The sequence below is a fragment of the Camelus dromedarius genome, chromosome 1 (genome assembly GCF_036321535.1).
Source record: "Camelus dromedarius isolate mCamDro1 chromosome 1, mCamDro1.pat, whole genome shotgun sequence".
Classification (NCBI taxonomy): Eukaryota; Metazoa; Chordata; class Mammalia; order Artiodactyla; family Camelidae; genus Camelus; species Camelus dromedarius.
Genome location: NC_087436.1, coordinates 112,819,481 through 112,844,420, shown reverse-complemented (window position 1 = coordinate 112,844,420; position 24,940 = coordinate 112,819,481). Strand labels below are relative to the sequence as shown.

The 24,940-nt window shown below is 44.9% G+C and overlaps 1 protein-coding gene across 3 annotated transcripts; it reads left to right on the top strand.

Annotated features, from left to right (window-relative positions):
* Positions 1-22,937, top strand: BST1 (bone marrow stromal cell antigen 1). 3 transcript variants are annotated; one of them, XM_031437075.2, is made up of 10 exons: positions 1-404; positions 1,390-1,516; positions 3,089-3,224; positions 6,619-6,701; positions 9,539-9,615; positions 9,939-10,031; positions 12,633-12,719; positions 15,594-15,653; positions 17,563-17,621; positions 21,585-22,937. In XM_031437075.2, exons 1-9 carry the CDS (start codon positions 211-213, stop codon positions 17,585-17,587), a joined length of 882 nt encoding a protein of 293 aa, XP_031292935.1. In that variant the 5' UTR covers positions 1-210; the 3' UTR covers positions 17,588-17,621; positions 21,585-22,937. The 3 variants fall into 3 exon arrangements, with proteins under 3 accessions (XP_031292935.1, XP_031292932.1, XP_064343993.1); XM_064487923.1 differs by lacking the exon at positions 17,563-17,621 and adding an exon at positions 977-1,124 and having other exon boundaries at positions 294-404; XM_031437072.2 differs by lacking the exon at positions 17,563-17,621 and having other exon boundaries at positions 4-404.
* Positions 22,938-24,940: the final 2,003 nt, after the last annotated feature.

Genomic DNA, 24,940 nt, shown 5'->3' with positions numbered 1-24,940 from the left:
CTTCTTCTTTGGGGCTCCCTCCTCGTGGACTCCGGCCAAGATTAGCCAAGGGCAATAGTCCTGTCCCCGGTGATGTCCCAAGTCGGTCCTAGAGCTGAAGCAGAAGCGGGGGCAGGAAGTGAGCGCAGCCGGCTTTAGGGCGAGGCGGGGGGAGCCACCTTAGTGCGAGGGGAGGAGGCGAGTCCAGGAGGCACTCCAAAAGTGCCTGCGATGGCTGCCCGGGGGCGCTCGCCGGCCGGGCTGCAGCTGCCCGCGCTGCTGCTCCTCCTGCTGCTGCTGCTGCTGCCGCGGGCCGCGGGCGCTGGGGCCGCGCGGTGGAGCGGCCAGGGCACCGTCCCGCACCTGCAGAGCATCTTCCTGGGCCGCTGCGCCGAGTACTCCGCGCTGGGGAGCCCGGAGCTGCGGTGAGCGCGGCGGGCGAGGGGCCGGGGAGAGGAAGGGGAGAGGGAGCAGGGACGGGGAATCTACTGGGGAGGGGTGAACTGTGTGGGGTCTGGATGTGAGGGGTGTGTGTGTGTGTGTGTGTAACTGAACAGGAGGTTGTTGGGGGTAGCTGAGGATTGGTAGCCGTGAGTTTGGATGACCGCCAGCGTAAGCTTAACCAGAACCGTCACACCCAGAAACATGGTCTCCAGCTGGAATTCTTCGAGTCCAGGTACTCTGGGAATTAAAATTTCAGATCTTCTAATTTAGACGACTTTTAAAGTTTGAGTCTCTCTTGCCAGCACTGTGCTTCTTACTAATTTTTGTTCCTTCTTTGGCCCCACTTGTTCTGTTCTCATAAACTCCTTTCTTGTGCCAATTGTTTTTATTGTGCCTCATTTCACACAAATAAGAGCAGAGAACAATACGAGGAACTCACTGCCCAATATGAGAAATGACAAGTTACAAATGGGGTGGGGAAGTTTTTTGGAACACTAGACTGGACTTCAGGGGTGGCGGAGAGCCCTGAAAGTCATACTTTCTGCCTTAGCAGGAGGTGGAACAGCCTTTCTCAACCCTCGCTGCTCACTCCTGATTTTACAAAGTCCTGCATCACCTGCTCTCACCTGGCCCCCAGCCCCACAATGGACCTGTGTGTGAATGGAGAGGCACCCCGAGCCCGTGCATTTTCTGCTGTCTCTGTAAGCCTGTTATGAAATATGTGTAGCACTTGCTGAAGGACACGTCCACTGTCAGCCTTCTAAATGCATTACCAAAGTTGTTTTTCTTCCTCTTGGGAATTAGGGAATGCCTGAGTCATGACAATTTCCTGTCTTTTTTGTATGCCTAGTTCTGTAGAGCTGATAGTTGGGGAAATTGCTCATGAAAAACTCTTGGAGAGAGAAACAGAAATGTATTACATTGAAATGTGGTCTTTTTTTTTTTTGAACTTGTACTTTTCTGCAGGGACAAGAACTGCACAGCTATCTGGGAGGCATTTAAAGTGGTGCTGGATAAGAATCCCTGTTCCGTGGTTCCCTCAGACTACGACCTTTTTTTGAACCTCTCTTGGCACTCGATTCCCAGAGACAAGGTAAGGCTGCCTCCACCAGCTCTGTCTCCATAGAGACAGGCAGTGCCTCTGCCAACCAAGCCTCGAGCACCCAACTCACCATGTGCTCTGAGCTCTCTGGTGGGAAGGCATTTTTGTCTTCCACAGTGACCCTGGGTCTACTGCCTGTCATGGACAGAAGGAACTTTCCTAAATCAAAAAGTCAGTGCAGGAACCAGAAGTACATCAGGGCATCACCACACCTTTCCCACGGGACCCCTGCACCCGGTCAGTTTGGAATAATCTGCATCCTAACTGGCCCCAAAGACCTGAGCCTTGAGTCCTTCAGAAAACCCTCCATCTCACTATTCTTCCAGGAGACCAGTCCCTCGTTTTAATGGGCTTTGAGATTATATCCATTCAAACATGTGGTTTACATGTATATATTCTGTCTGTACTCTAAGACCTACTTTGGTAAAAGCAATTGAGAGAATGATGTAAAATGCTTTAGAACAGTACCTTGAGGCTTAAACAGTATTTAGATACTGTTTTTATTTCTCTGACATAAATTCCTTCTTTTTAATGAAGGACATCTATTTTTGACAAAAGTTCTTACCTTGATTTTTTCATTGTAAAGTCAAGTAACACTGATGTTTACAAATGAAAACATCTCAACATGGGTTGTTTTCATTTGTTAAGGCAGGTAGATGGAGCTGGGAGGTTCAAACATACCATAGACTGAAAACGTGATTTTTAAGTCTATGTTGCCTTTGGAACCTTGCAGCCTCTCTGTCAGTTAAAAGGGGGGCCATTATTTTTTGTTCTCTCTTCTCATAGACTTTGGTTGATAAACTCAGTAAATACTGAGCTGCTTCCATGTACCAGGTGTTGTTCTCAGGGTTTCAGGGAGAAAAACACCCTCTGCCCTCGGGGAGTATCCAGTCTGGGCAGAGACTGCTGGTTGGAACACTGAGGATCTGACTGCACGATTTGTATTACTATTATGTGAAAACATGGTAACTTTAGAATGGAAACTATAAAGTATAATGTAAAAGTCATGTATTTTTGAGGCATTTTACCTTTTAGGAATTCCTTTTGTGATTATATATTATCCTAACCACAGCTGTGAGAGAGATAGGGCTCATACTCTCCATTTTCCACATGTGGAAACTGAGGCACAAGGAGATGACATGCTTTGTTCAAGATCACACAATTAGTGTGTGACAGACCCAGGATCCCAACCCAGGTCCCTTGATTTCTTTTTAAAAAATCTATCTATAATTTTTTTAACTACTGGAAAAAAATCTATGTCTGTGTGTATCTATCCATCCATCCATCCATCTATCTATCTGTCTATCCATCTCTCTATATTTTTTTACGACTGGGAAAATATTTCACTAATATTTGCATGATACCCTTGGAATAAAGGAAAGAGAGTTAGTGGCGCTCTCCGAATGGGTAAATAAAGGCACAGAAAAAGAAAGTTTGGTGGTTTTGAAGCAAGTCACAGTCGAATGAGAAATGATTTGCCAGACTTGTCTTGATGATACTGTGTCCGAAGAAATCTGTATTGATTTTAGTTTATACTTTCACTTTGTGTTTGTTTTTCCTTAGTCCCTGTTCTGGGAAAACAACCACCTCCTTGTTACCAGCTACGCGGAGAATGGCCGTCGCTTTATGCCGCTGTGCAATGTTCTGTACGGCAGGGTTGGAGATTTCTTGAGCTGGTGTCGACAGGAAAATACCTCTGGTAAGAATTCTGCACGAATCACAAGAAAAGTCAGAGTTCCTATTTACTATGCATTTGCCATTTGTGCTAAATGCTTTCATATGAATTTATCTTATCTGATCCCCCCGAAATCCTCTCAGGTAAGTGATCATAATGATAACTATCATCTGCATAATAACATACAATAATAATAATAACAACAATACTAGATGGAGAGCACCTATCTTTTGCCAGGTACTGTTCTAAGCACTTTACATCTATTAGCTCATTTAATCCCTGCAGCAGCCCTGTGGGATGGGTCCTATCCTGATTCCTATTTTGACAAATGAGGAAACTGAGGCACAGCAAGGCTGAGAAGCTTGCTCGAGAGTGCACAGCACATAAGCAGCAGAGCCGGACAGCCTGACTCCAGGGATCGTCCTCCCAGTTCTGCACAGCTCTGCCTCACTATCCTCATTTTCCAGAGGGGGAAACTGAGGCTTTGGGGGGGTGAAATGATTGGAAGAACTAGGGCCAGGATTCACCCCTCTTCTGACTGATTCTGAAGCCACTCCAGGCTGCCAGCAGATGAATTGAATTTTTGACATTAAAATCATAGTGAAAGTTAAAATCTCAAGGGCTGGCCTGATGGTAGATTTTATGCTACGAGCTGGCGATTCAGTGGTCTCGATCCTCAGGGAGCTTATGGCCTTGGGAGGGGCATTTGGTCTGGAGACATGTGCTCTGAGGCAGGCAAGACTGGGAGCTAAGAGTAGCAGAGGGAGACACGGGTACAGACCAGAGCTGGGGGAGCATCCCAGTGGCTCTTGGCTCCTGGTGAGTCTTGAGCAATGCACAGGACCAAGGCCGGCAAGGAAAGGGGGTGGAGGAGGTGTTCCCTTCGTGAAGACTGGAGATTCTTCATCCCTGGGTACTGGAGTCATGTTAAAAGTTAACCTGAAAAATACCATATGATATCACTTATATGTGGAATCTAAAAAAAATGACAAAAATGAACTTATTTACAAAACAGGAAGACTCAGACACAGAAAACAAACTTACGGTTATGGGGGGCATTGGAGGGATAAATCGGAGTTCAAGATTTGCAGATACAAACTGTATATAAAATAGATAAACAACAATGACATGCTGTATAACACAGGGAACTATATTCAGTACCTTGTAATAACCTATAATGAAAAAGAATATGAAAAGGAATATATCTATGTATAACTGATTCACAGCGCTGTACACTAGAAACTAACACAACATTGTAAGCCGACTATACTTCATTTAAACAAACAAAAAACCCCACAAAATACTCTGGTACTAAAACTGTGGAGTGTAATAAAAAAAAAAAAAAACAAGTTAACCTAAGCTCAGTTCTGTTTCTTTCTCCTCCATTCATTCATTTATCTACCTAAAATTCAGAGTGCCTGCTACATGCCTGTCTTCCCTCTTCTAGGCAATGGGAACACAGATGAGAATAAAACAGGAAAATAACACCTCATCCTTACATTATAGAGTTGGGGTGGGAGTCAGGGCAGAGAGAAAACAACAAACAGGCAAGTAAAATACATAGTCTGCCATAAGATGATAAAGGACACAGAGAAACACAAAACAGGGAAAAGAGGGTAGGAAGGGCTGGAGTGGTGAGAAGTAGTGAGGAAAGCGTTGCAGTTTTACATGGGCCCAGGGAAGGCCTCACTGAGAAGCTGATATTTGAGCCAAGACCTGAAGGAGACAAGGAAGAGCATTTCCTGACAGAGGGAACAGCAAGTGCAAAGGCCCAGAGGTGGGTGTGTGTCTGGCATATTTAAGAAACAGAAAGACAGGCAGTAAGTGAAGAGGCAGTTGGTAGACTATGAGGCTAGAGGGATAAAGGAGGGCCAGCCAGCACAGGACGCTGTGAGGACTCTGGCTCTCACTCTGAGTGGGGTGGGAAGCATGGCCGAGTACAGATCAAATGGACACAGCTGTTTTTCCACTGGACTATGACTAGGAAGCTTCAGTTTGATCATCCTGCAGAGGGTGGGAGAGAATGGAGGAGAGATGTGATGGGAAGATCATGAAGGTAGGGAGACTGTGGCCAGTACAACATAAATATTTATCTTGGTCCCCTGATTCCTGGCACACAGGTCCTGACTCTGAGGAGTGATGAGTGTGTTTTGTACGGCAGTGAGAGGACCGGTGGTTGGGGGTCCCTGGATACCTTCCAATGAGGGGCTGGTCACTGAAAAGACAGAGGCCTGATTAGAGAGCTGGTACTTGCAGCCCCATCCTCTGTCCTCAGGGAAGGGGAGAGGGGCTGGACACTGAGTTAATCACCAGCAGCCAAAGTGATTTAACCAATCATACCTATCTTATGAAATCTCAAAAAAAAGGCCTCTGTGATGGGGTTCAGAGAGTCTCTGGGTTGGTGAGCACATCAGATGCTGGGAGGGTGGATGGCGGGGTGCCCAGAGGAGTAAGGAAGCTCTATGCATTTCCCTTCGGAAAGTTCACATTTATGTGGAATCTGAAAAAATGACACAATGAACTTATTTACAAAACAGAAATAGACTCATAGACATAGAACACAAACCTATGGTTACCAAAGCAGGGAGTGGAGGAGTGATAAATTAGGAGTTTGAGATTAACATATATACATACTACTGCGTATAAAATAGATAAACAACAAGGACCTACTGTATAGGGAGCTATACTCAGTATCTTGTAATAACCTATAATGGAAAAGAAGCTGAAAAAGAATATAGATTTGGTATAGCTGAATCTGCACGCCTGAAACAAACACATTGTAAATCAACTACACTTCAATTAAAAAAAAAGAACACCATAAAAAAAATTCAAAGTTTGACCTGTTTGGTTCTCCCTGGAATGACTAGTCAATTAGCAATTTCTCCCTTTTTTTAATAGACTAAATGGGGACAAATTCCATTATATATCCACTGAATTTTGTCTTTACAATTTTTTAAAATGTAATACATTTTAGCATTTTATATATTTTAAATGTTATAAAATTTCTGTTTTCTGGTTAAGGACTGTTACTTTTGTGGTCTGTTTTTCTTGAATTTACTTCCAAGATCTGGGCTAACTGAAGAAGGCGTTTGTCCCCAAAAAGCCTAAATAAATAAATAAACAAATTAATTAATTAATAACTTACTTGCTAGAGAGACAGTAGAGAAATACCCAGCTGCTTAGTTCTCCCCTTGCTCACCTTTGAGTTGAGCAAATGACAGATGTCTTGGTATCAGGGGTTGGGCGTTCCCTGGCCAGGCTCCTTGTGAAGCAGGTGAGCAGAACCATGAATGTTAAGTCTGTGCACATTATGCAGAATGAGGATCAATATATTTTGCAGAGTCAACAAATATTTCAAGTTAAGTCTTCCCTGGTATAATATTTTGAAATGAAACGTGTTTGCCTCTTTTCCCCGTAGGACTCGACTACCAATCCTGCCCTACAGCAGAAGATTGTGAAAATAATCCTGTGGATTCTTACTGGAAAAGGGCATCCGTCCAGGTAACCCTGGGATGGGTGGCTGGGTGGCCGAGCAGGCGTGGGACGTGTGAACACGGGTTCAGAGGCTGGGCCATCCGGTCATGACTTAACTCCTCTGAATCTCACTTCCTACCTCAGCAACATTCTGATTCACCCTCTCAGCTCCATGAGGGTGTGAGGATTTAAGGAGCTGAAATGCTCAATTCAGTGGCTGGTACAGAGAAAACGTTCTGAATGTCAGCTCCAGGTGAGGTCACTGAACAGTCATTATTATTACTGTCACGTCATGGTTGTTGTTAGCATTTCAAATCAGTGATTTTGACTTTGATGTGAAATGGGGTAACCCCTGCTTTACCGGAGACCCTGGGACACCTGAGACCTAGATGTGGGGGTGAGAAACATCCCGTAGATGGCTATTAGTGGGAGAGGAGGTGATAGGAGACTGGAGATAAACAGGAGACATGGAAATGGTCCCCTAAAGGTAGGTCTGTTCTTCAGAGGACATTGTCACCAGAGTTGATGATAGCTGTCCGTAGCTATAAAATGCCAGTGACTACTGCTTAAATTTCTGTCACCAGTGTCAAACCAAAGATTACAAATAAAGAGGGTGAAGTCCTTAGCCTGGGGTGGACACAGAGCAATCGACTATTAAGTGTTGTCTGTATTGACCAGGAGGCCGGTGGACACCAGGGCCTTCCACCCACCACCGCCAAGCCCTTTCCGGGCTCTCTGTGTCTCTTTTGGTCCCATTTCCTGTTCTGGACCCCAGGTGGCCACTGAGTCTACTGTTAATCAGGGTGAAGGGGACTTTCATCAAATCCTCCACCATAGCCGCAGTTTGGAACTAAGCAGCGGTCCGCACCAAAGACATTCTTATTTCTCTTATCTCCTGCCCGCTCTGGGGCCGGGTTGCAGGGGAAGGAGGGCTCCATCTGCGCCTGCTTCCCAGAGCTTCTGTCTGGAGTGCAGGCTGCCTGAGCCCCTCACTGAGGAACGGGAGGCTGCAGATACATCAACGGAGTATAGGGTCCCAACGACAACTCAGGGGTGATGTCAACAGTATACGTCAAAACCCGGATACTCTACCCAGCGAATCTGCCCGACTTCAAAGCGGCTCCAAGCCATCATCCATACTTCCTCCAGCTCTAGAGTGGGAATCCAATAATCCTGCCCATGTTTTATGAACCCTTAGAATCTGCTGGGTAGTCTGAGCACGAGGATAGGCGGTGAGAATAGTGATGAGGGCAGGGTCTGAACCACCGCAGAGACGTATTCAACAAACGTTAAATGTCATTTAAATGACTTGATCTTTACAACAATCCTGTGAGGTAGGGACTCTTGCGATCCTTGTTTCACAGATAGGAAAAATGAGGACAGAGAGGCCAGGAAACTTAACCAGACTTATCACAGAGCTGGTAAGCGCAGCAGCCGGACACCAGATTTTCAGCCACAACATTGAACAGCCGCCTTCTATCTGCGTGCATTTTTTTTTAATTAAAACTTTTTTCTTATCAAACATGTAACAGCTGCTCATGACAGAAAATGACAAATTGTAGAAAATGTAAAAAAGAAAATGAATCATCTGTATTCCTGCTACCTAAGGGGACCCTCTTCAGCAGAGCGGTCATTGGATCTTGGCATTTGCAGATTTAACCGTGACTGTTCGCGTATCTGGAAGCAGTCTGAGAGGAGCATGGCGTGGAGCAGGTTGCCGCTTTGCTGTGGCTGGTGCTGGGTTTCTCTCTGCTAAAGAACAAGCCCAGAATTTCAAGTGCTCCGTGACGCCCCTTCCTCTGCCCCTGCCTTCAGTCTAGAATAAACATTTTATCAGGGAAATTACATGTTCCAGGAGTGTTCTGAACTGGAGATTTGGAAACTTCTCGGAACCTCTCTCTCTCCCTTGGAGATTTCAGGGGTTGACTCATAGTCCCAGACTTCTGTCCCTGAATTTTTAACAAGGTAGAGTTCATGCTCTGTCCACCTAGTCTTGCATTTTGCTTTGACTATAAGCACCTTCTATGCTATTGCAAATCTTATGGCGACTTTTATCAATGGCTGGCTAGTAGTTCAGACATGTGACTGCCATGATGTGCTTACCCTTCCCTGTTGTTGACTGCTTCTTAGATTGGTTACAAACCGTGCTGCACTATCCACCTTTGTGCACATCTTTGTACACCAGATGGTCCTTAGTGCTGTTTACCAAGTATTCCTTGCTCATCTTCTGAACACGTGATTTATACACATTCTGTCTCATGAAGTTACTTCTGTGTGACTTGCACGGGCCAGTAAGCTGTGAGAAGGAAGGACTGTGTGACTTCTGGGTGGAAGCCTTTAAGGACTGGTTTGTGATTTGCCACTGTCTTCTCCCTTCGCTGATAACCAGTGACTCTGCAGATGTGGAGACTTCATTGGCTTGGGTCCCGGAAGGAGGACACGGGGAGCCACATCCAAGCCTCAAACCCCAAACCTGTGAGAAACATATAGGGAGTGCAAGAAGTAAATCTTCGCTGTTTAAAGCCACTGTGATTTTGAGGTTGCTTGTGATGGCAGCATAAGTTAGTTTTCTCCAGCTGATACAATGCTGGAATCTGATACTCATTTGCATTTTTTTCTTAGGGTAGATTCCCAGACATGGAATTACTAAGTTTATGAGTTTTTGACATTTCAAAGCAATTTGCTTTCCAGGATATACCAGTTGGCATCCCTTCTAGCTCCACAAAATACCAAATTTATCACATCCTCTCCAGTATGGAGAATTGTCAGTTGAAAAGACAATTGACCATTCCCTAGCTGAAAAAGAACGTCTTATTGTACTTGGTGTTTTGGTTTTTTTTGTTTTTTGTTTTTTGTTTTTGCAGTATGCAAAGGATAGTTCTGGGGTGATCTACGTCATGCTGAATGGTTCAGAGCCAAGAGGAGCCTATCCTGTAAAAGGGTAAGAATGAGCACTGACATAGACTACAAAGATGTCAAAATGGTTTTTAGTTGTTTTGAATGGAGACTTAAGAGAATCATCCTAACCCCAGCCTAATGTTTGTTTTGTATGTTCAGATAGAGCAAAGCATTTGAATGACCTGGAGATCAGAGCCATATCTATACATTTATACCCCTAACAGCTAATGAATGCATGAATGCAATATAAAAATGAAAGTTAAAAAGTAACCCTCAAAAGCTTTAAAATGTAAATCAACTAACAATGTGATGGGAACAGTATCATATTGCTTTAAGACTTTAGGAAATGTCTTTCCTGTTTCTCAGTTTTTTTGCAGATTTTGAAATTCCCCACTTACAGAAGGACAAAATCACACGAATTGAGATCTGGGTCATGCATGACATCGGGGGACCCATCATGTAAGTTACGGTGCTACTGGCGATGGTCATTGTGCAAACATGCTTTTCTTGGATGTGATATGATCGAGTCTGATTTACATGTTCATTTCGAGGGGAACAACGGTCGCCTATGCTTCTAATTTGGTGGGCAGAGAAAGGCAAAGGCTTGACTTTCTGGAAATACCACTAGCCAGTCCTGAGCCCAGAGGAAAGCTCCTTTATCCAGATAGTCCTCTCAGCCTTTCTGAGCGACCTGGGCAGCTCTGGAGAGGAGAGGTCCTTATGCATCTGTGTGGGTCAAAGCCAGTTTCTCTGCCTGGTCATTTGAAGCTCCAAAACCTCACCAGGAGTTCTCAAAATTGACTCATGGGCTATGTAATGAAGCGGTTCTCCTCAGAGAACAACCAGTTTCACAACTGGGTCTCAGATAGCTGGCCGAGGAAACTTTTACAATCCTTGATTTTTCTGGGTAACCACTAACTTAAGTGGTTCTAAACATGCAAGCTTAAACTCATCCTTCTCATCAACAAAGGGCACTGCTGCAAAACTAAAGCTAAAAAACTTAAATCCAGCTGGTTCAGAGACAAGCCAACGAGATCAAGGCTGGTTAAAGCTGTGCAGCCATGATGGTGCTTCAGAGGTGCTGGGGCCTCGTTCCTCAGAGCACCGAAGCTCAGTGGAGGACAGTATTGGGTAGATGTATTATTAAAAGCATGTTCTGGGAGGATCTTAGCAAATTCCCTGTTTCAGACCCCCAGGACTCCCTAAGACTCACCATATAATGAGTGATATTTTTTCCAGTCTCTTGGGTAATAGATTAAATTTACAAACGACTTATTACATAATCATACCAGAATCTGCTTTTCTCTTCCCATACGTATTGTTGCGTGAAGAACAATGTGCATTATTTTTCTTGTTTCTGGGAGAAGTTTCTTTTCATCTAGAAATTACGCTTGCCTGCTGTTCTAATGTATCTGTCAGAGGAAGCTTGTCCTCTGAGTCTACTTTTAATGAGATAAGGACATTGCAATGCTGTGTCATCTCAGCCCATCATTTCTGTGGCAGGAGAGATGATAAAAGGGGCCAGAACCCCAAGTTGTACACATTTGGGCCATAGGATGGAGATGTGGGTCATGAACTAAGAAAGTGGGTGTCCTAAACTGCTCAGATTTTAGGGGAAAAAATCATGGACAGAGAGCTAAGAACAATGCAGCTCATAACTGTGTTTAGTGCTGCTTCGGCGGCCTTTATTTTAAAACAAAACAAAACAAAAAAGCAGAATAACTCATTGACTGAACACTGTGTCTCGGTGTCTTAAAACCTCCATGTCTCTGCTCACCAAAAAAATTCAGTAGTGAGCTTGGCCCAGAGAAGGGCATCGTCCCAGATTTGGCAAGGTTCCCAAACCCCCAAACATGATGTCACTCAACACCTTGCCCTCTTCATTCCTGTAATGCCTGGAATTCCACTTTTGTGAAAACCTCCTCCAATGGCTCATTTTCCCCGTACACTCCCTGTTAATTTTACAGTGAGGGGGCTGTTTACCTCCCCAGTCCAGGGAAACTGAGCCTGGGCCTTGCCTGTGATCTGAATCCATGCCTGCTCTCCCCAGCAGGCAGCGTTGTATCCACCTCTGTTTGCCTTGATAAATCTCCCTGCTTCATTATGACCATCAGGAGGGTGATCATGATGACAATGTGGGGAGAGGAACATCTTCTACTCTGTTGGGGGTGGTCAGCATGGGGTTCAGCTTGACAGGGCCTATTAAGAGCCTTAAAATGCATTCAAAACCTTGGTGCCAGAAAACCTACTTGTAGGAATTTAATGCCAAGGAAACAATTAAGCACGGGTATGAAAATGAAGCTTCAACAAAGTTTGCTGTCATGTCAATGACGTTGAAATGTAGGAATGAACCTTGGTCTTTAACAAGAGGGGCTGCTTTTATGAATTATGTTCTGATTATGTAAAGGAGACCAGGCAGGAATCAAAAATAATGGCAGAGAGGTATATATCTGTATACACAGACATGGGCAAACACAGATTACAAAAGGCATCAGACAGCAGAACAGCATTGTTATATTTTAAAAATCTCATGAGAATAAATGTATTTAAAAAGTCTAGAATGATGTCCACCAAAATGTTAGCAGCAGTCATCTCTAGTGGTGTGCGAATTGGGGCTCTTTCCCCCTTTTGTTCATATGCATTTTCTAATATTTTTTGGTTTGCATGTTTCTGTTTCCATTTATAGCTTAACTTAATACACCGTGGGCTAAACCAGTTGGCAGGCAGCACTGGGCGGTCGGTGCACAGCACGGGGCTGTGTTGGGGGGTGGGGCTGTGATGCACCGTGTGGCGCACCGCGCATGCGCCGGCCCAGACCCTCCCAGTGAGTGACTCGCATACCTGGGACGGGTTTGAAGGCCCAGAACATCCCCTCCTGGGGAGCCGAGCGTTGACTGCTGGCGGCGCTTTTGAGTCTAAAGAACTTCCCGCATAGTTCTCCAGAGAAGAGACTATCTCTGGAGCACACAGTCAAAGTAATTTTCGCTTAACGCAGAAACAGCTTCCTCCATCCGCTTCTCCTTTTATTTTATTTTTTATATATGTATTTCTGTGTTTCAGAGAATCCTGTGGAGAAGGCAGTGTGAAAACCCTGGAGGAGAGACTGGAGAGGCTGGGTTTTCAGTACAGCTGTATCAATGATTACCAGTAGGTGGCATATGATAATCTGTGCATATATTCAAAGCAGGGGCGGTGATTTTGGAGGGCAGAGGGCAGTTGAAAGGGTTTTTCAGGGATCAGCTCCAAAGGCCTTGAACTGTGCCTTTTGGGTAGTCACTGGGTTTGGAGACCTGGAGTGCCTTCTGGCTGGAGTTCTGCCTGGCCCCCACCCACTTCTGTCCGGAGTCTTAGGGGACAGACAGCAGCTGTTTGTCATTTGTGTGTGTCTAGTTTCCTCCTTGCTTGCTTACAGCTTGGTGAGTCACCTGAGAACGGAGACTGTGCTTCCAGTATCTTTGGATGCTACACTGTCCACCATAGGTGCTAAGGTGGAGTTTGAGATACAGACAGATGCATCGTGCCTGTGGACCCATAGGAAAATCGTCACAGCTGCCATTTAAGGAGCACATTATGGGCCAGGCACTTTATGTACTTACAATCAGATATTGTTTGTAGGCGTTCCTGATTCTTGGAAATGTAAATAAGTTTGGCTCAAACCCTGGGACAGTTCAAAGCCCTCCCCGGGGCTGGGAATCCCTCGCCTAGCAACTACCTGCTTCTCTCTGTGTCGGCCCCTAGGTCTGCAGGCCTGTTTACTCCCTCAGGGTCTGGAGTCCAGTCCGGCAAGGACTTCCATTTGTGGGGTATGGCCTGGTGCAAATTACATATGCAGTCTTGTCCAGCACCTGTGACCGTCCCACAGGCTCTGCTGCCTTCTGCCTTCTCAGAAGTTCCGGGATCCTGATAACCCTCCCACCTGAGCCAAGCCCCGAAAGTGTGGGTCTCCCCTACTCAGGCCTCCCCAGGAGAACCAGCCCCTCTGAGCTGTTCTCTTTTTCCACAGCTTGAAGCTGTACCATTTCACTCATCTGTTCCTGCTAATGCTCTCAGGACACTCTAGGTGTTGTTATCACCCTCTTAAAAACAAAGCAGAGCACATTTTCTTATTTGGAAATATAACCTACGTACACAGAAATGCAGAAACCATAAGTGTACAGTTGCGTGACTGTGCATACACCCGTGCCCAGCGTGCAGATCGAGAAACGGCACAGCCAGCAACCTGGTCTCCCCTGGCCTCTCTTTCAGGCTCCCCGCCTCACACACTCTCCAGATGTGTAGGATCATAGTTTCATTTTGTCTGTTTTTAAGATTTATATAAACATCCCCTTTTTATGATTGGATAAATTAAGGGTCAGAGAGGTTAAGCAAGTTTCCCAAGGTCACCAGCCAGTGACAGAGCTGAGTTTTGAATCCAGCATTGGGTGGCCCTGAAACTTGCTCTTTTCTTTCTCCTACAGGACTCTTTTCTTAATCCAAGCACCAGATCTTAGTAAATTAGATAAAGGGTAGTTCTTATTCGAAAACAGCTCAGTGATAGAGAAAATTGTGGCTGTAAGTTATGAGCACAGTTATGATTGATTTGCTTTGGCCCAGAAACTCCCCAAGGAGGGTGTATTTTTATAAGGTGTCAGGCCAAGTGTGGGGCCCAGCCAGAGCCCAGGGTCTCCTTTCCGGCTCACAACTGTCCTCAGGGTCTCAGCCTGCTTTTCTGGCTCTGGTTGCCTCCACCAAAGCTGGCTTCAGGGCTCCTCCCTCGCACGCCCAGCTCAGTCCTCCGGTCCCGTTTCTGTGCTGCCCGTGGGCTCTCTCTGTGTTCAGGTGGGCTTCTGTGTTGCTCTGGATCCCAGAAGAGGTGACAACAGGCTTACACGGGAGAGCCACAAAGGGTGACAAATCCAGCTGCGAGCTGGATGTGAGTGAGAACCCCCTGCCTCTCAAAATCCAGGTGACACTGACCTCTGTCCTGTGGCAGTCACAAGTTCTCCCCACGATTCTTACACATTTTGGCGAGGTCTTTATTCCAGAGCCTCTCTTGTCTCCTGGTTGCTTTCTGCTTAGCGCTGTGTTGAAGCAGACTCAGTGAAACTCTGGTTTTTGTTTTTTTTTTTTTGAGGTGGGGGGACATAACAGAGCAATAACAAACTGCTCTAGTGAAAAAAAACAAAAACAAAAAAAACTGAGTAGCGTAGGCTGGACTGGAAAGTTGGCAGACGAGTCCCAGGAAGGCATCACGATAACAAGCCATAGACCGTACAACGTGTTTCCTGTTCTTCCAAAGTCCCCTCCGGTCGCCCTGCCACCAGACAGCCTCTCTTGGCCTGCCGCCCACCGACCTGGCCCCTGTCCCCACTGCTGCTTTCCCTTCTCTCCTGGCTGCCTGGAACCCCACAGCTTCTTGGTCTACTGTGCAGATCAACTTAGCTTTCTCTGCTAAAGTGTGGCCACCAGCCATCACTCATGTGCCGACGTCCAACCTTCTGCCCAAAGTTCTTATCAAGAGGTTTTTCCAAGCAAAATCGTACATCTTTACAGAAGTGGTCCCACGCTTGGGCTCTGGCATGGAGGTTCAGGTTCAGCTCCCTGGCTCGCTACTGTAAGGACTTGGGCTGGTCCTTCAGGGCAGCTTTCTCAGCTGTACACTGGAGACACAGTAGTACCCGCTCCATCTGGTGGTTGTGGAGATTGAATGCCATAATCTGTGTGAAATACCTAATTAGACTTCTTGGTACATAGTAAGTGCTCAGTAAATGCTGGCTAATATTTTGGGGGTAAAAAACCAAAACTGTGTGTTCTTTGAGGTCAGAAACTTTGTATCCGCAGTACCTTCCAGGCACTCTGTAAATGTTTTATGAATGAAAGTCATTTAAATAATCTCTTAAACATTACTTACTTTCTTTTTTTTTATTGAAGTATAGCCTGTTTACAGCGTTGTGTTAATGTCTGGTGTAAATCATAGTGATTCAGATGTATGTATGTGTGTGTGTATATATGTATATATTCCTTTTCATATTCATTTTCTAGATCAGTGAAGCTGTTACAGTGCGTGGATCACAGCACTCACCCGGACTGTGCCTTAAATTCGTAAGTAAAGGTTTTAACCCAGCTTCCCTGCTTCCCTAAGGTAGCCAGTCCTTACTATTTACAGAACACTGGTGAATTGCAATATGATTTTGCGCCCACCCCCTAAAATGCCCAGCTGCAGAGTCAGGTTGGTACTTCTGCACTGCACTTCCCTCCGGCTCTGAGCTGCTAGGTTGGCACAGCTGTGCTGAACATCTGTGCAGCTAAGCTGAACCCCTGCCTGTACTGCAGAGCAGAGGCTGCACTAGCTTCAGCACAGAGTCTGGGAGTGGAGCGGCAAGAGGACCTTCGAACATTGATTTATGTTGACCTTAAAACTAAGTTAATTTTTACTAGCAAAAATGGGTTTATTTGGGAAGAGCAGGGAATTGCAATTCGAGACAAACAAGCTATAGCAAAAGCCATAGGCAAGTCCAACAGACAAAGGAGAGGAACGTTATTTTATAGAGAAAAAGGAGGAGGTTGGGAAGGGGTGTTTTGAATGAACGTCCTTCAGAGAAAAACGGGAGTTCAGGGCGACGACGACGGTTTCCCATTGCCTGAGTTGCTGGGGTGGTCAGTTTCTCAGGGAATATGCCACGTACATGTCTCCTGCTGTGGCCTGTAACAGATGATTCATTCCTGTTGATGCTTCTTCTGCTGGGGTCTGCAAGGACCCAGTTCTTCCTGTAACTGATGTGAGTGGTCCTGCGTGAGGGCTCCCCCTTCTGGCCTCCTGACTCCATTTTAGTGGTGAGGTTTCCTTTGATCAATTTCACATTTCTTAATCTTAATATATTTTTAAGTCATGTTAACGTTTTTGAAAAGGTAGTGCATGGACATGGGGTGAAATTCAAAGTTATAAAAGGGTAGAGAAAGTGAAAAAAATCTTTCTTCCTCTATTTCTAGTCACCCGATTTCCTTACCCAGAGACAACCACGATTTCTAGTTTCTTGTGTATCCTTCTAGAATATTCTGTGTCTGTTACACACGCACACACACACACACACAGAGGCATATTTCTCTTATACCATTCGTATAAGTGGTAGTCTGCATAGGATTCTGCAACGCTCTTCTTTCACATAATGGTGTTTTGGTGCTGTGTCTCTGGAATTCTGTTATAGGTACATATGATTTATTTAACTCATTGCCCATAGGTGGACATTTGGATTGTTTCCAGTATTTAGCTACCATCAACAGTGAATGAGATGATTTCTTCTCCCTCTACTCCCATTTCCTCAAAGTAATTTCTTTCAGCATTCTGGTCCATCTCCTCCCATACGTCCTCAGTGCACTCACAGACACAGGTGTAAGTTTGTTCATCCATTTATTTTTGGTTTGGTCTTATTTTCATTTATCCCTTTGCCTTTGTTTTTGTACAAAAAGCAGTCACTGTAGACAGACTCTTCTGCTGTGGGCTTTTTTCACTGAGCAGTATAAGGATGTCATCCTTCTCAGTCTGTTCACACTTTCTGACTCGGTCTTTTTTGTGGCTGCGGAGTATCCCGTCGGAGAGCCACTTGCCATTTATTTAACCGTTTTCTAGCCGCAGGCTGACTTAGCTGTAGGTTGTGGTTGCAGTTGTTTTGTTATTATAGACTATGCTGAACTGCAGTCCTTGATTCCATACCGTGAGCCCTTGGGCAAGGATTTGTGTGGGATGGATTACCGGAAGGGGAGTTGCTGGGTCAGAGGATGTGTGTAGTTTGAGTCTTGATATGTCTCAGAAAGGCTGCCCCTTGGATGCGCTCCCGCCAGTGATGTGGGCTGGGGGCTCCCTCCGCCCCTCCTGCAGCCACCCTGGGCACTGTCTGCAGCTGTATCTGAATCTGCATCTGTGCCTGAGCTTGCACCTGTATCTGTGCCTAATTTTAGTCAGTCTTATGGATAAAACATGATGCTTTATTGCTCTTTTGATTTGCATTGGCAGGAAGATCTCTGATGCTGCTGCCTGAGTTCTCGTCCCTTCCTGTCCTATCTGCTAAAATCGTATGTACCCTTGAGGGCCCAGTGCCTCTTGTCCCTTCGTCTGCAAGGCTTTCCTGATTCCACAGGCGGATCTAAGAGTCCCCTGTTCTGTGCTCCGTGGACTTTGTCCACAGCCTGACTATAGTGCTCCCCTCTTCCCAGCCACGTTGCAACTCATTCGTCACCATCTGTCTCCAACATTCGACTCGGCGGTTGCATCAGTCTCCTCTTTACTTGTTTCATCGCAGTGGCACATAGTGGGCGCTCCATAAATGTCTGTGGGAGACAGAGGGGGAAGGAGGGGCTGCTCATCGACCCCGCCTAGTTTTGCTTCCCTTCTTCATTTAGTGATAGAAGCCTTGAGTGTTAGTTGGGCTCATGGCTGCCAGGAATAGCCAGAGTGCTCCCTCACCTCCCTTTCCTCTGTGGCCGAGTGATGTGTGTGACTTGAAAGGGAGGCACGTTCGTTCCCTCTCCTGTTGGCTGTTGTCAGGTGAGCCACCCTCCCTGGGCATGACAGGGCAACACCACAGGGGGAGCTGCATGCCCCCTACCCTGGAGCCACCAGCTCAGCCCAGACAGTTACTGAGAGAGAAATAAACACGTCTTGTCTAGACGACTGGGACTTGGGCTCATTACGACAGCAACCAGACCTGTGTCCGAACTGACGTGGGCAGTTTCTGCTACCCTCACTTCAGAGGTGAAGAAACTGGCCCAGAGAAACTGATAGAGGCCTTGCCCAAGACCACCCGGCCTGTGAGGGGGTCTGAGGCGAGTCTATGAGGTTTCCAGATTCCACAGCGGCAACCGTTAAGGCTCTTCTGACTGGAAATTAAGACGACAGATCCACCGTCACTGGGCTGTGTCTCAGGGTGGCTGGTGAGGTTAAGTCCTCTCTCATGCTCTGTACTTCACTCCCTGTGAATTAGGCAAGCGTTGTTTGTTTGTTTGTTTGTTTTGAGTCTTCTCACAGAAAATGAAGTAAGTCTATGGACCTGGGCCTTTACTTTTCTCACCTGAAAAATCAAACCCACCCTCCTGTCCCTGCTGCTCAGAACCCTTCAAATTCCCGGCTACCACGTCCAAACTTCTGGCCTGGCCTTCTGGGTTTTTCATCCTCCTTCTAAACACACCACCCACTGCACCTCACCAGGAACTTTCCCTTCAGGCCAGCTTTGATCCGCTTCCCTGAAGACACCCTGTGCTTTCCTGCCCACAGTCCTGTGGACCCTGACCCTTTGCCAAGTTCTTCTCCACTTTCATTGCCCTGGAAGGAATTTTACTAATCTCTTTTTAACAACTTAGCAAAGAATATTGGTAGATAATTTACAAAAGACGGACCACCAGTGGCAAATATAGAACATTATTTCACTGCTCTAATAAGAGTGACATACAAATTTAATAAGGTACGATTTCCACCTCAACTTCTTTGACATACCGCGGCAAAAAAACAGCTGAAAAAGATTTTAAAGATGTTAGTCAGTGCTTGCTGGCGTGGTAAACTGGGAAAATGCTTTGAGAGAACACTTTGACAACATGTACCAAGAATTATAAAATTATTCATAATCTTTGATCTAAGTCAGACCCCAGGGTACTCCTGGTACCCTATTCTAAAGAAATGATTTAAAATGTAGATGCAGTCTACATGGTCACAGGTGTTTCCCCAAAGTGTTCTTTTTAGTATTGAATCAGAAGTGCAGACACTGGGAGCTGGACCTAAATATTCAAGGAAAACTAAATGGTTACATGGAAGGGTTACGCTTATGACATGGGATAGAGTGGAGCCGCTAAAAACAATGGTAAATGGTATATGGCAGTTATATCTCCATAAAGCTGAGGGAGGGGAAATAATCATGCATCAATAGGACAAAATTCTCACAATCACAGTGAAAAATATGTAGAAAACAACTTTATATACTTACAGGTTACAATATTGGCCAAAAATTCTGATAATCTACAGAATTGATGAGGATATGAGGAAACATACTCATGCCACTCACACAAGGATGTGCTGTGTCAGTCAAGGCCAAGGCAAGACATCAGATCTCTCATCTTGGCTCAAATCCTCTGTCCAGAATGTGTCCCCTGACTGTGTCCTGGCCCTAGGCCACAGAAGTGGGACACCAAATTTCACTTGCTTAGCAATAGGGGGTAAAGGGCTTTTACTCAAAGGTTTAGAATCCAATAAAAAACAGTTTTTATATAAATCCAACTCACATTATGAATAGTTTTCTGATAAGTTTCAGGACGATCCTTTTTTGTTGTCGTTATTTAATTCATTTGCAACCTTTCAGAGAATTTAGCATGTAAGACTAGCTTTTGGATTAGCCCTGTGATTCCATTATAAGTGTATCTATTAAATAACTTATTTTTAGACTTAAGATTTTTAGTGGAAAGTTATCAAGAGAATTTTGCCAAGTTTTAAATCAGGAATGTTTAAGAGAATTAAGATGAAATGTTATACATTTATTAGGTTTACTAGAATCAAGTATTTGAGAAGGTTTTGCTTATCTGAAGTCATTTAAAATATAAAGAAAATGTAATATTTAAAAACTTAAGTTTAAAACAATGTAACCTAAAATAACTTGAGTTTAAAATATTCAGGGAATTTGAGTAATTGTGAAGCCCCCTCAAAAGTTATTATCAAAGTTCATTAGGCTTCATTATCATACTGCTCATACATCAAATGGAAAGTATGGGAAAATCAAGCTTTTGAACTTATAAATTTAATATCTGAAATTAATTTTTAAAACCAAAGTAACTGCGTGCTGTACACCAGAAATTGACACAACATTGTAAACTGACCATCCCTCAATAAAAAAGAAGAAACCAAAGTAACTGCGAATAACTATTTTTCTCTGCATAAACGCTGTCCTCAAGCACAACCTCACATGGACATGAAAAGTTGAAGTTAAAATGTGAGAAGTCAGTGCATAGAACGGGGACCCAGACATGTAAAGCAGAAGAAAACAAGACTATGTTTGTACTTGTGCATGATAATGGATGTAAATGATAGAAATAGTTCTGAGAAGATAACTCCAAATTGCTAACAGTGAGAACTAGAAAAAGATGAAGGGAGACTCATTATTACTGGGTTTAGTTCTACATAGTTTTCTTTTCTTAAAAAAAAGTACAATTATCTTCATATTAATTAGTGAATTATTTAAAAGCAAAAACAATTTTGAATGAACTAGGTCTGGGAACATTAACTGAATCAGAAGCGCAAGTACAGGAAATGTCCAGCAGGAGGAGCCCTAGTACAAATTTGTGGGCTGCTCGAGGTTTCTTTAGCAAAAAAAAAAAAAAAAAAAAAGAGGTGACCAGAACTCATAAGGAGTAAGGAACTTTCAAGGACCTGAGCCACTAGTCGGGAGTCATGGGATTAAAAACATCAGATTATTTCATAATTTTAAAAAATCACCTTTTAATTGGTTTCCAAGAATTCAGTAGTTTCTGTTCTTAAAAATCTGATGATCAGACCATTTGCTATGACCAGAGTCCCTACTCTGGCCAGGTCCTCGCTCAGTGTCTATGACTAGTGTTTCCTCACCAGTTACACTCTGATGATGCAGTGTCCATCAGGGAGGAACTTGGCCAAGTTTTTGGTACATCCATCCAATCAGAATTCATCCATGAGGAAGAATGAATAAATTCTGTGTGTACCAATAGGGAAGTATGTCCAAGATAGGGTGCTGGGTGAAAAAACAAGTGGTAGATTCCATTTGTGCTCAGATAAGAGGATATGTGAGTACGCATGTGTGTGCGCCTGTGTGTGGGAGTGTGTACACATTCCTGGGAGGACAACTCAGACTACCAAGAATGATTCTCTGTGAAAAGTGCAAATAGGGAGGCCAAGAAGCTTTTCCTTTTCACTTTGTAACTTTCTGTGAGATTTAAATTTTTCTGCCGTGTGCATGGGTATTTTCAAAAGTAGGTGCCATCCCGCAATACTGACATTTTTTCTGTTTCCTTTTTAATTTGCAGGGCAGCAGCCTCTACTCAAAAAGAAGTCCCATCCCCTTATGGATTACAAAGTGCCAGCTTTGTCTTTCCTCTCTTAGTGGCTTCAGTTTCAGTGGCTCAAATGTAACTAGAAACTCAGCTTTGCTGCCCTGAGATGCCCGTGGCCCTGAACCCTGCCCTTGTGCAATCATCCTTGTTCTGTGCACAGCAGGCAATTCCATTGTCTCAGGAAGCTTCCTGCTGGGAAAACAGTGTCCTAAAGTGTGTCTTTTATAATGATATGCATGCTCAGGATTTCAGAAAAAGGAAATTAATCTAGTTCTGTTTAACTGGTTAAAACTGCTGCGTTAGAATTAAAGCTGGTTATTATTTTCTTGTTTTTCATAATGCTACAATGCATTGAGACCCAGAAAGTTTGTTTTACAGTCAAATATTATAAGAGAATTCTAGTAGAACTGTATATATATTTTTATATTTTCCTATACCACTGCAGGGCATACTGTTTGTTGATAGCTTCACATATGTGTATACTATATAAATGTACACATATATGTTTCATAGGCAAAGAATTTTGTATAAAGATGTTCAATTATTGGTTATTCGTAATGGGGGGTCTAAAAATTCTAGTCATAGAGAACTCTTCGCATATGGTTTGGTATAGCTGTAGTATGAAATGTCATTCAAACAGTAAATTATCAACCCAAACGTCCTTCAACTGGTGAATGGATGAGTTAATCTTAGTATATCCACATAGTGGAATATTATTGCGCAATCAGAAGTTACCAGCTATGGATGAATGCCACATCATGGATGAGACTCAGATGCGTGGTGCCAAGTGAAATAAGCTGGACCCAAAGGCCACATACTGTGTGATTCTATTCATGACGTTCAGAACTGATCAGTGTCGGTGTCGGAGCAGGGGGAGGGGCTGACTAAGAAGGGGCAGTGGGAGGGCATTTGGGGGAAGTGGCAGAACTGCTCTGGGTGTTGATTATGGTGTGATGGTAACAGGAACCTATGTGTGTGTCGACGCTCAGAAAAAGGTCATTTCACTGAATGTAAAGGAAAAATTTTCAAAGAACATTTCCTGGCGTAGAACCCAGTCGACAATAAGTGTAAGACATAGGACATGCAGCTGTGTACCGTATGATCCAATTGTCTAAGCTGTGATACAGAGGTAACGTAGTATAGACGTGTGTTTGTATGATACACACGTATTATACATGAAGGAAAGGAAAGGAAATCAACCCAAAGGCAAAGCAGCTATCTCTGGGGAATGGTCTAATCAGTGATTCCTAGTTTGGCTTTTGACTTTTTGTATTGTTCGAATTTTCTCTGATGAGTGTGAGAAATAAACACACACATAAACACGCATCCATCGTCTATGGGTGGTAGTTGGACCCAACGCAAGATGTTTCCAGAAGAGAAAAACAAAACCAAAACTTGTCACAGGCACTCCTCTGTCCTCACTCCTTTCTCACCTAAAGCACGCTCGGGTGGCTCAGACCTGAGAACTTGCAGACTGTGGTGTCCCTGCAGCCAGTAAGGGGGCAGTAGGAGCGTTTGCACTTTCTGGAGTTTCCTATACATCTCCAGGGAGAAAAAGAATTACCCATCGAGGGCAGAGCCGTTCCTGAAATGTGCCGCTCTGAGTGCAGGGCTCCTTCCTCCTCCTGGCAGCGCCTCTACTCCAGTTTTTGTAAACACCACTTGTCATGCCTTCCAGCTCCATGCCCAGCAGACACTCAGGCACCTGGTGGAACAGTGGGTTCCTTCCTCCAAGCCAGGACACTCTGGGGACCATGACATGGGTGCTGGCTACACAAGGAGTGAGTGGGGCTGGGAACCAGGTCAAGCTCAGAATGGGCTAAGTAAACAGACTATGGGAAGAAAGACTAGAGGAACAAAATCCAAGAGGACCTGGCATGTGGTAGGATGTTCACTGATGTGGCCTCTGGTATGAATTATAAGAGTGGTATCAGCTTCTTAGAGAGGCTGTAACCAGCTGGGCATCATCCAGCCGAGCAGCTTGCCGTGACCCAGACGTGTCCTACTTTCTCATTCCACGGGGCCTTCAGTGTGCTGCTCTCTCTGCACTGATTTTCCTTCCTGCTCTGCCGTCCACTTGTCAGATTTCAAGGCCCACCTTAAGCATCACCTAGTAGTGGAGCAAAATTTTCCACCCCAAATTATCTCTTTGGCATACGGGTTCTTCCAAGCTGAAAACAATCAAGGCCCCAAAGACTCAACAAGAAACTTTGACCTTCCCCTCAACTGCCTAAAAGAATTCAGATAGAGGGCCTGTTCCCCAGAAGAGAGCTCTCACCAGGGACATCTGCAAAGAACGTGGGCTCAGTGCGGTGGGGGGGACTCGGCAGGGCTAAGTGACCAGAGCCCACTCTGTGTCCCACTGTCTCTGCAGGGCCCAGCAAACACTTCTTGACCAAACATTTGCTTTTCTGTCTTCGTGTGAAATTGCATTTTTCCTCATTGACATCCCCTACCGTGACCCCCAGCATCCTCTTTTGTCTTCCACTGAGGGTGGCATTTGAGGTGAAGGCTTCGGTCATTTTGATGAGTTAGTTCATCAGGGTCTCTGCTATGTGTGCATGTTATTATTAAACTTGTGTTTAATTTCCTCCTGTTAATCTGTTTCATGTCAGTTTCATTCTCAGACCAGCCAGGAGCACCTAGAAGGCTAGAGGAAAATTTCTTTCTCCCCAGCGACCTCCCAAGTCCCCTGGTACCTCTGCCCAGGGCCTTGGTTGTTCACTGCCCCTGTGCTGCCCCCACCCCATAAATTTCCCCATTGTGGTCCATCACCACTGTCTTGTCGTCCTGGGACTGTGGCTTCTCTGAAGACTCGCCCATCGTTTGCTCCAGGGGCCAGCCAGGTGTGGATAGAGTGGATATTCCACATGTGGTTTTAATGAGAGAATCAACATGTGAATAAAATGGAATTCAGAGAAGAAAACACAGGATGGGTGATTCTTTAATTTTCTTTCAATGTAAATTTTGTTGGAGGAGGTCAGGGTTGATACAAGAGAAGAGGAAAAGCATCACATGTCATACTTTTCTGTATTTATGCTCCACTTCAATAAAACACTTGAAAGGCGTGATTTATTCTAGTGTGGGCGAGAGGAGCAGGGAGGGAGGGAGGGAGGGTGACAAGTGGCCTAAGAGCTTGGGGTTCCTAGAAAGGAAGAGAAAGGCCCCAGCTGACTTCCAATTCACAGTTTGTCCCAGGGCCAGCCAGCTCCTCAGGCTAATACCCTGGAAGCCCCAGCCAAGGGCATCTCTTAGGCCAGGCTTGCAGAACATAGTGTCCACTGCCTTTCAGTTGCCTGGGTTACCAGTGGATTTACACAGTCACTCAC

Excerpts from the sequence above, each read along its gene's own strand:
- BST1 (XM_031437072.2), top strand. The coding sequence starts at position 211 with ATGGCTGCCCGGGGGCGCTCGCCGGCCGGGCTGCAGCTGCCCGCGCTG. Across the intron at positions 6,702-9,538 it reads GGAAAAGGGCATCCGTCCAG|TATGCAAAGGATAGTTCTGG; the intron begins GTAACCCTGGGA and ends TTGTTTTTGCAG. Across the intron at positions 10,032-12,632 it reads GACATCGGGGGACCCATCAT|AGAATCCTGTGGAGAAGGCA; the intron begins GTAAGTTACGGT and ends TCTGTGTTTCAG.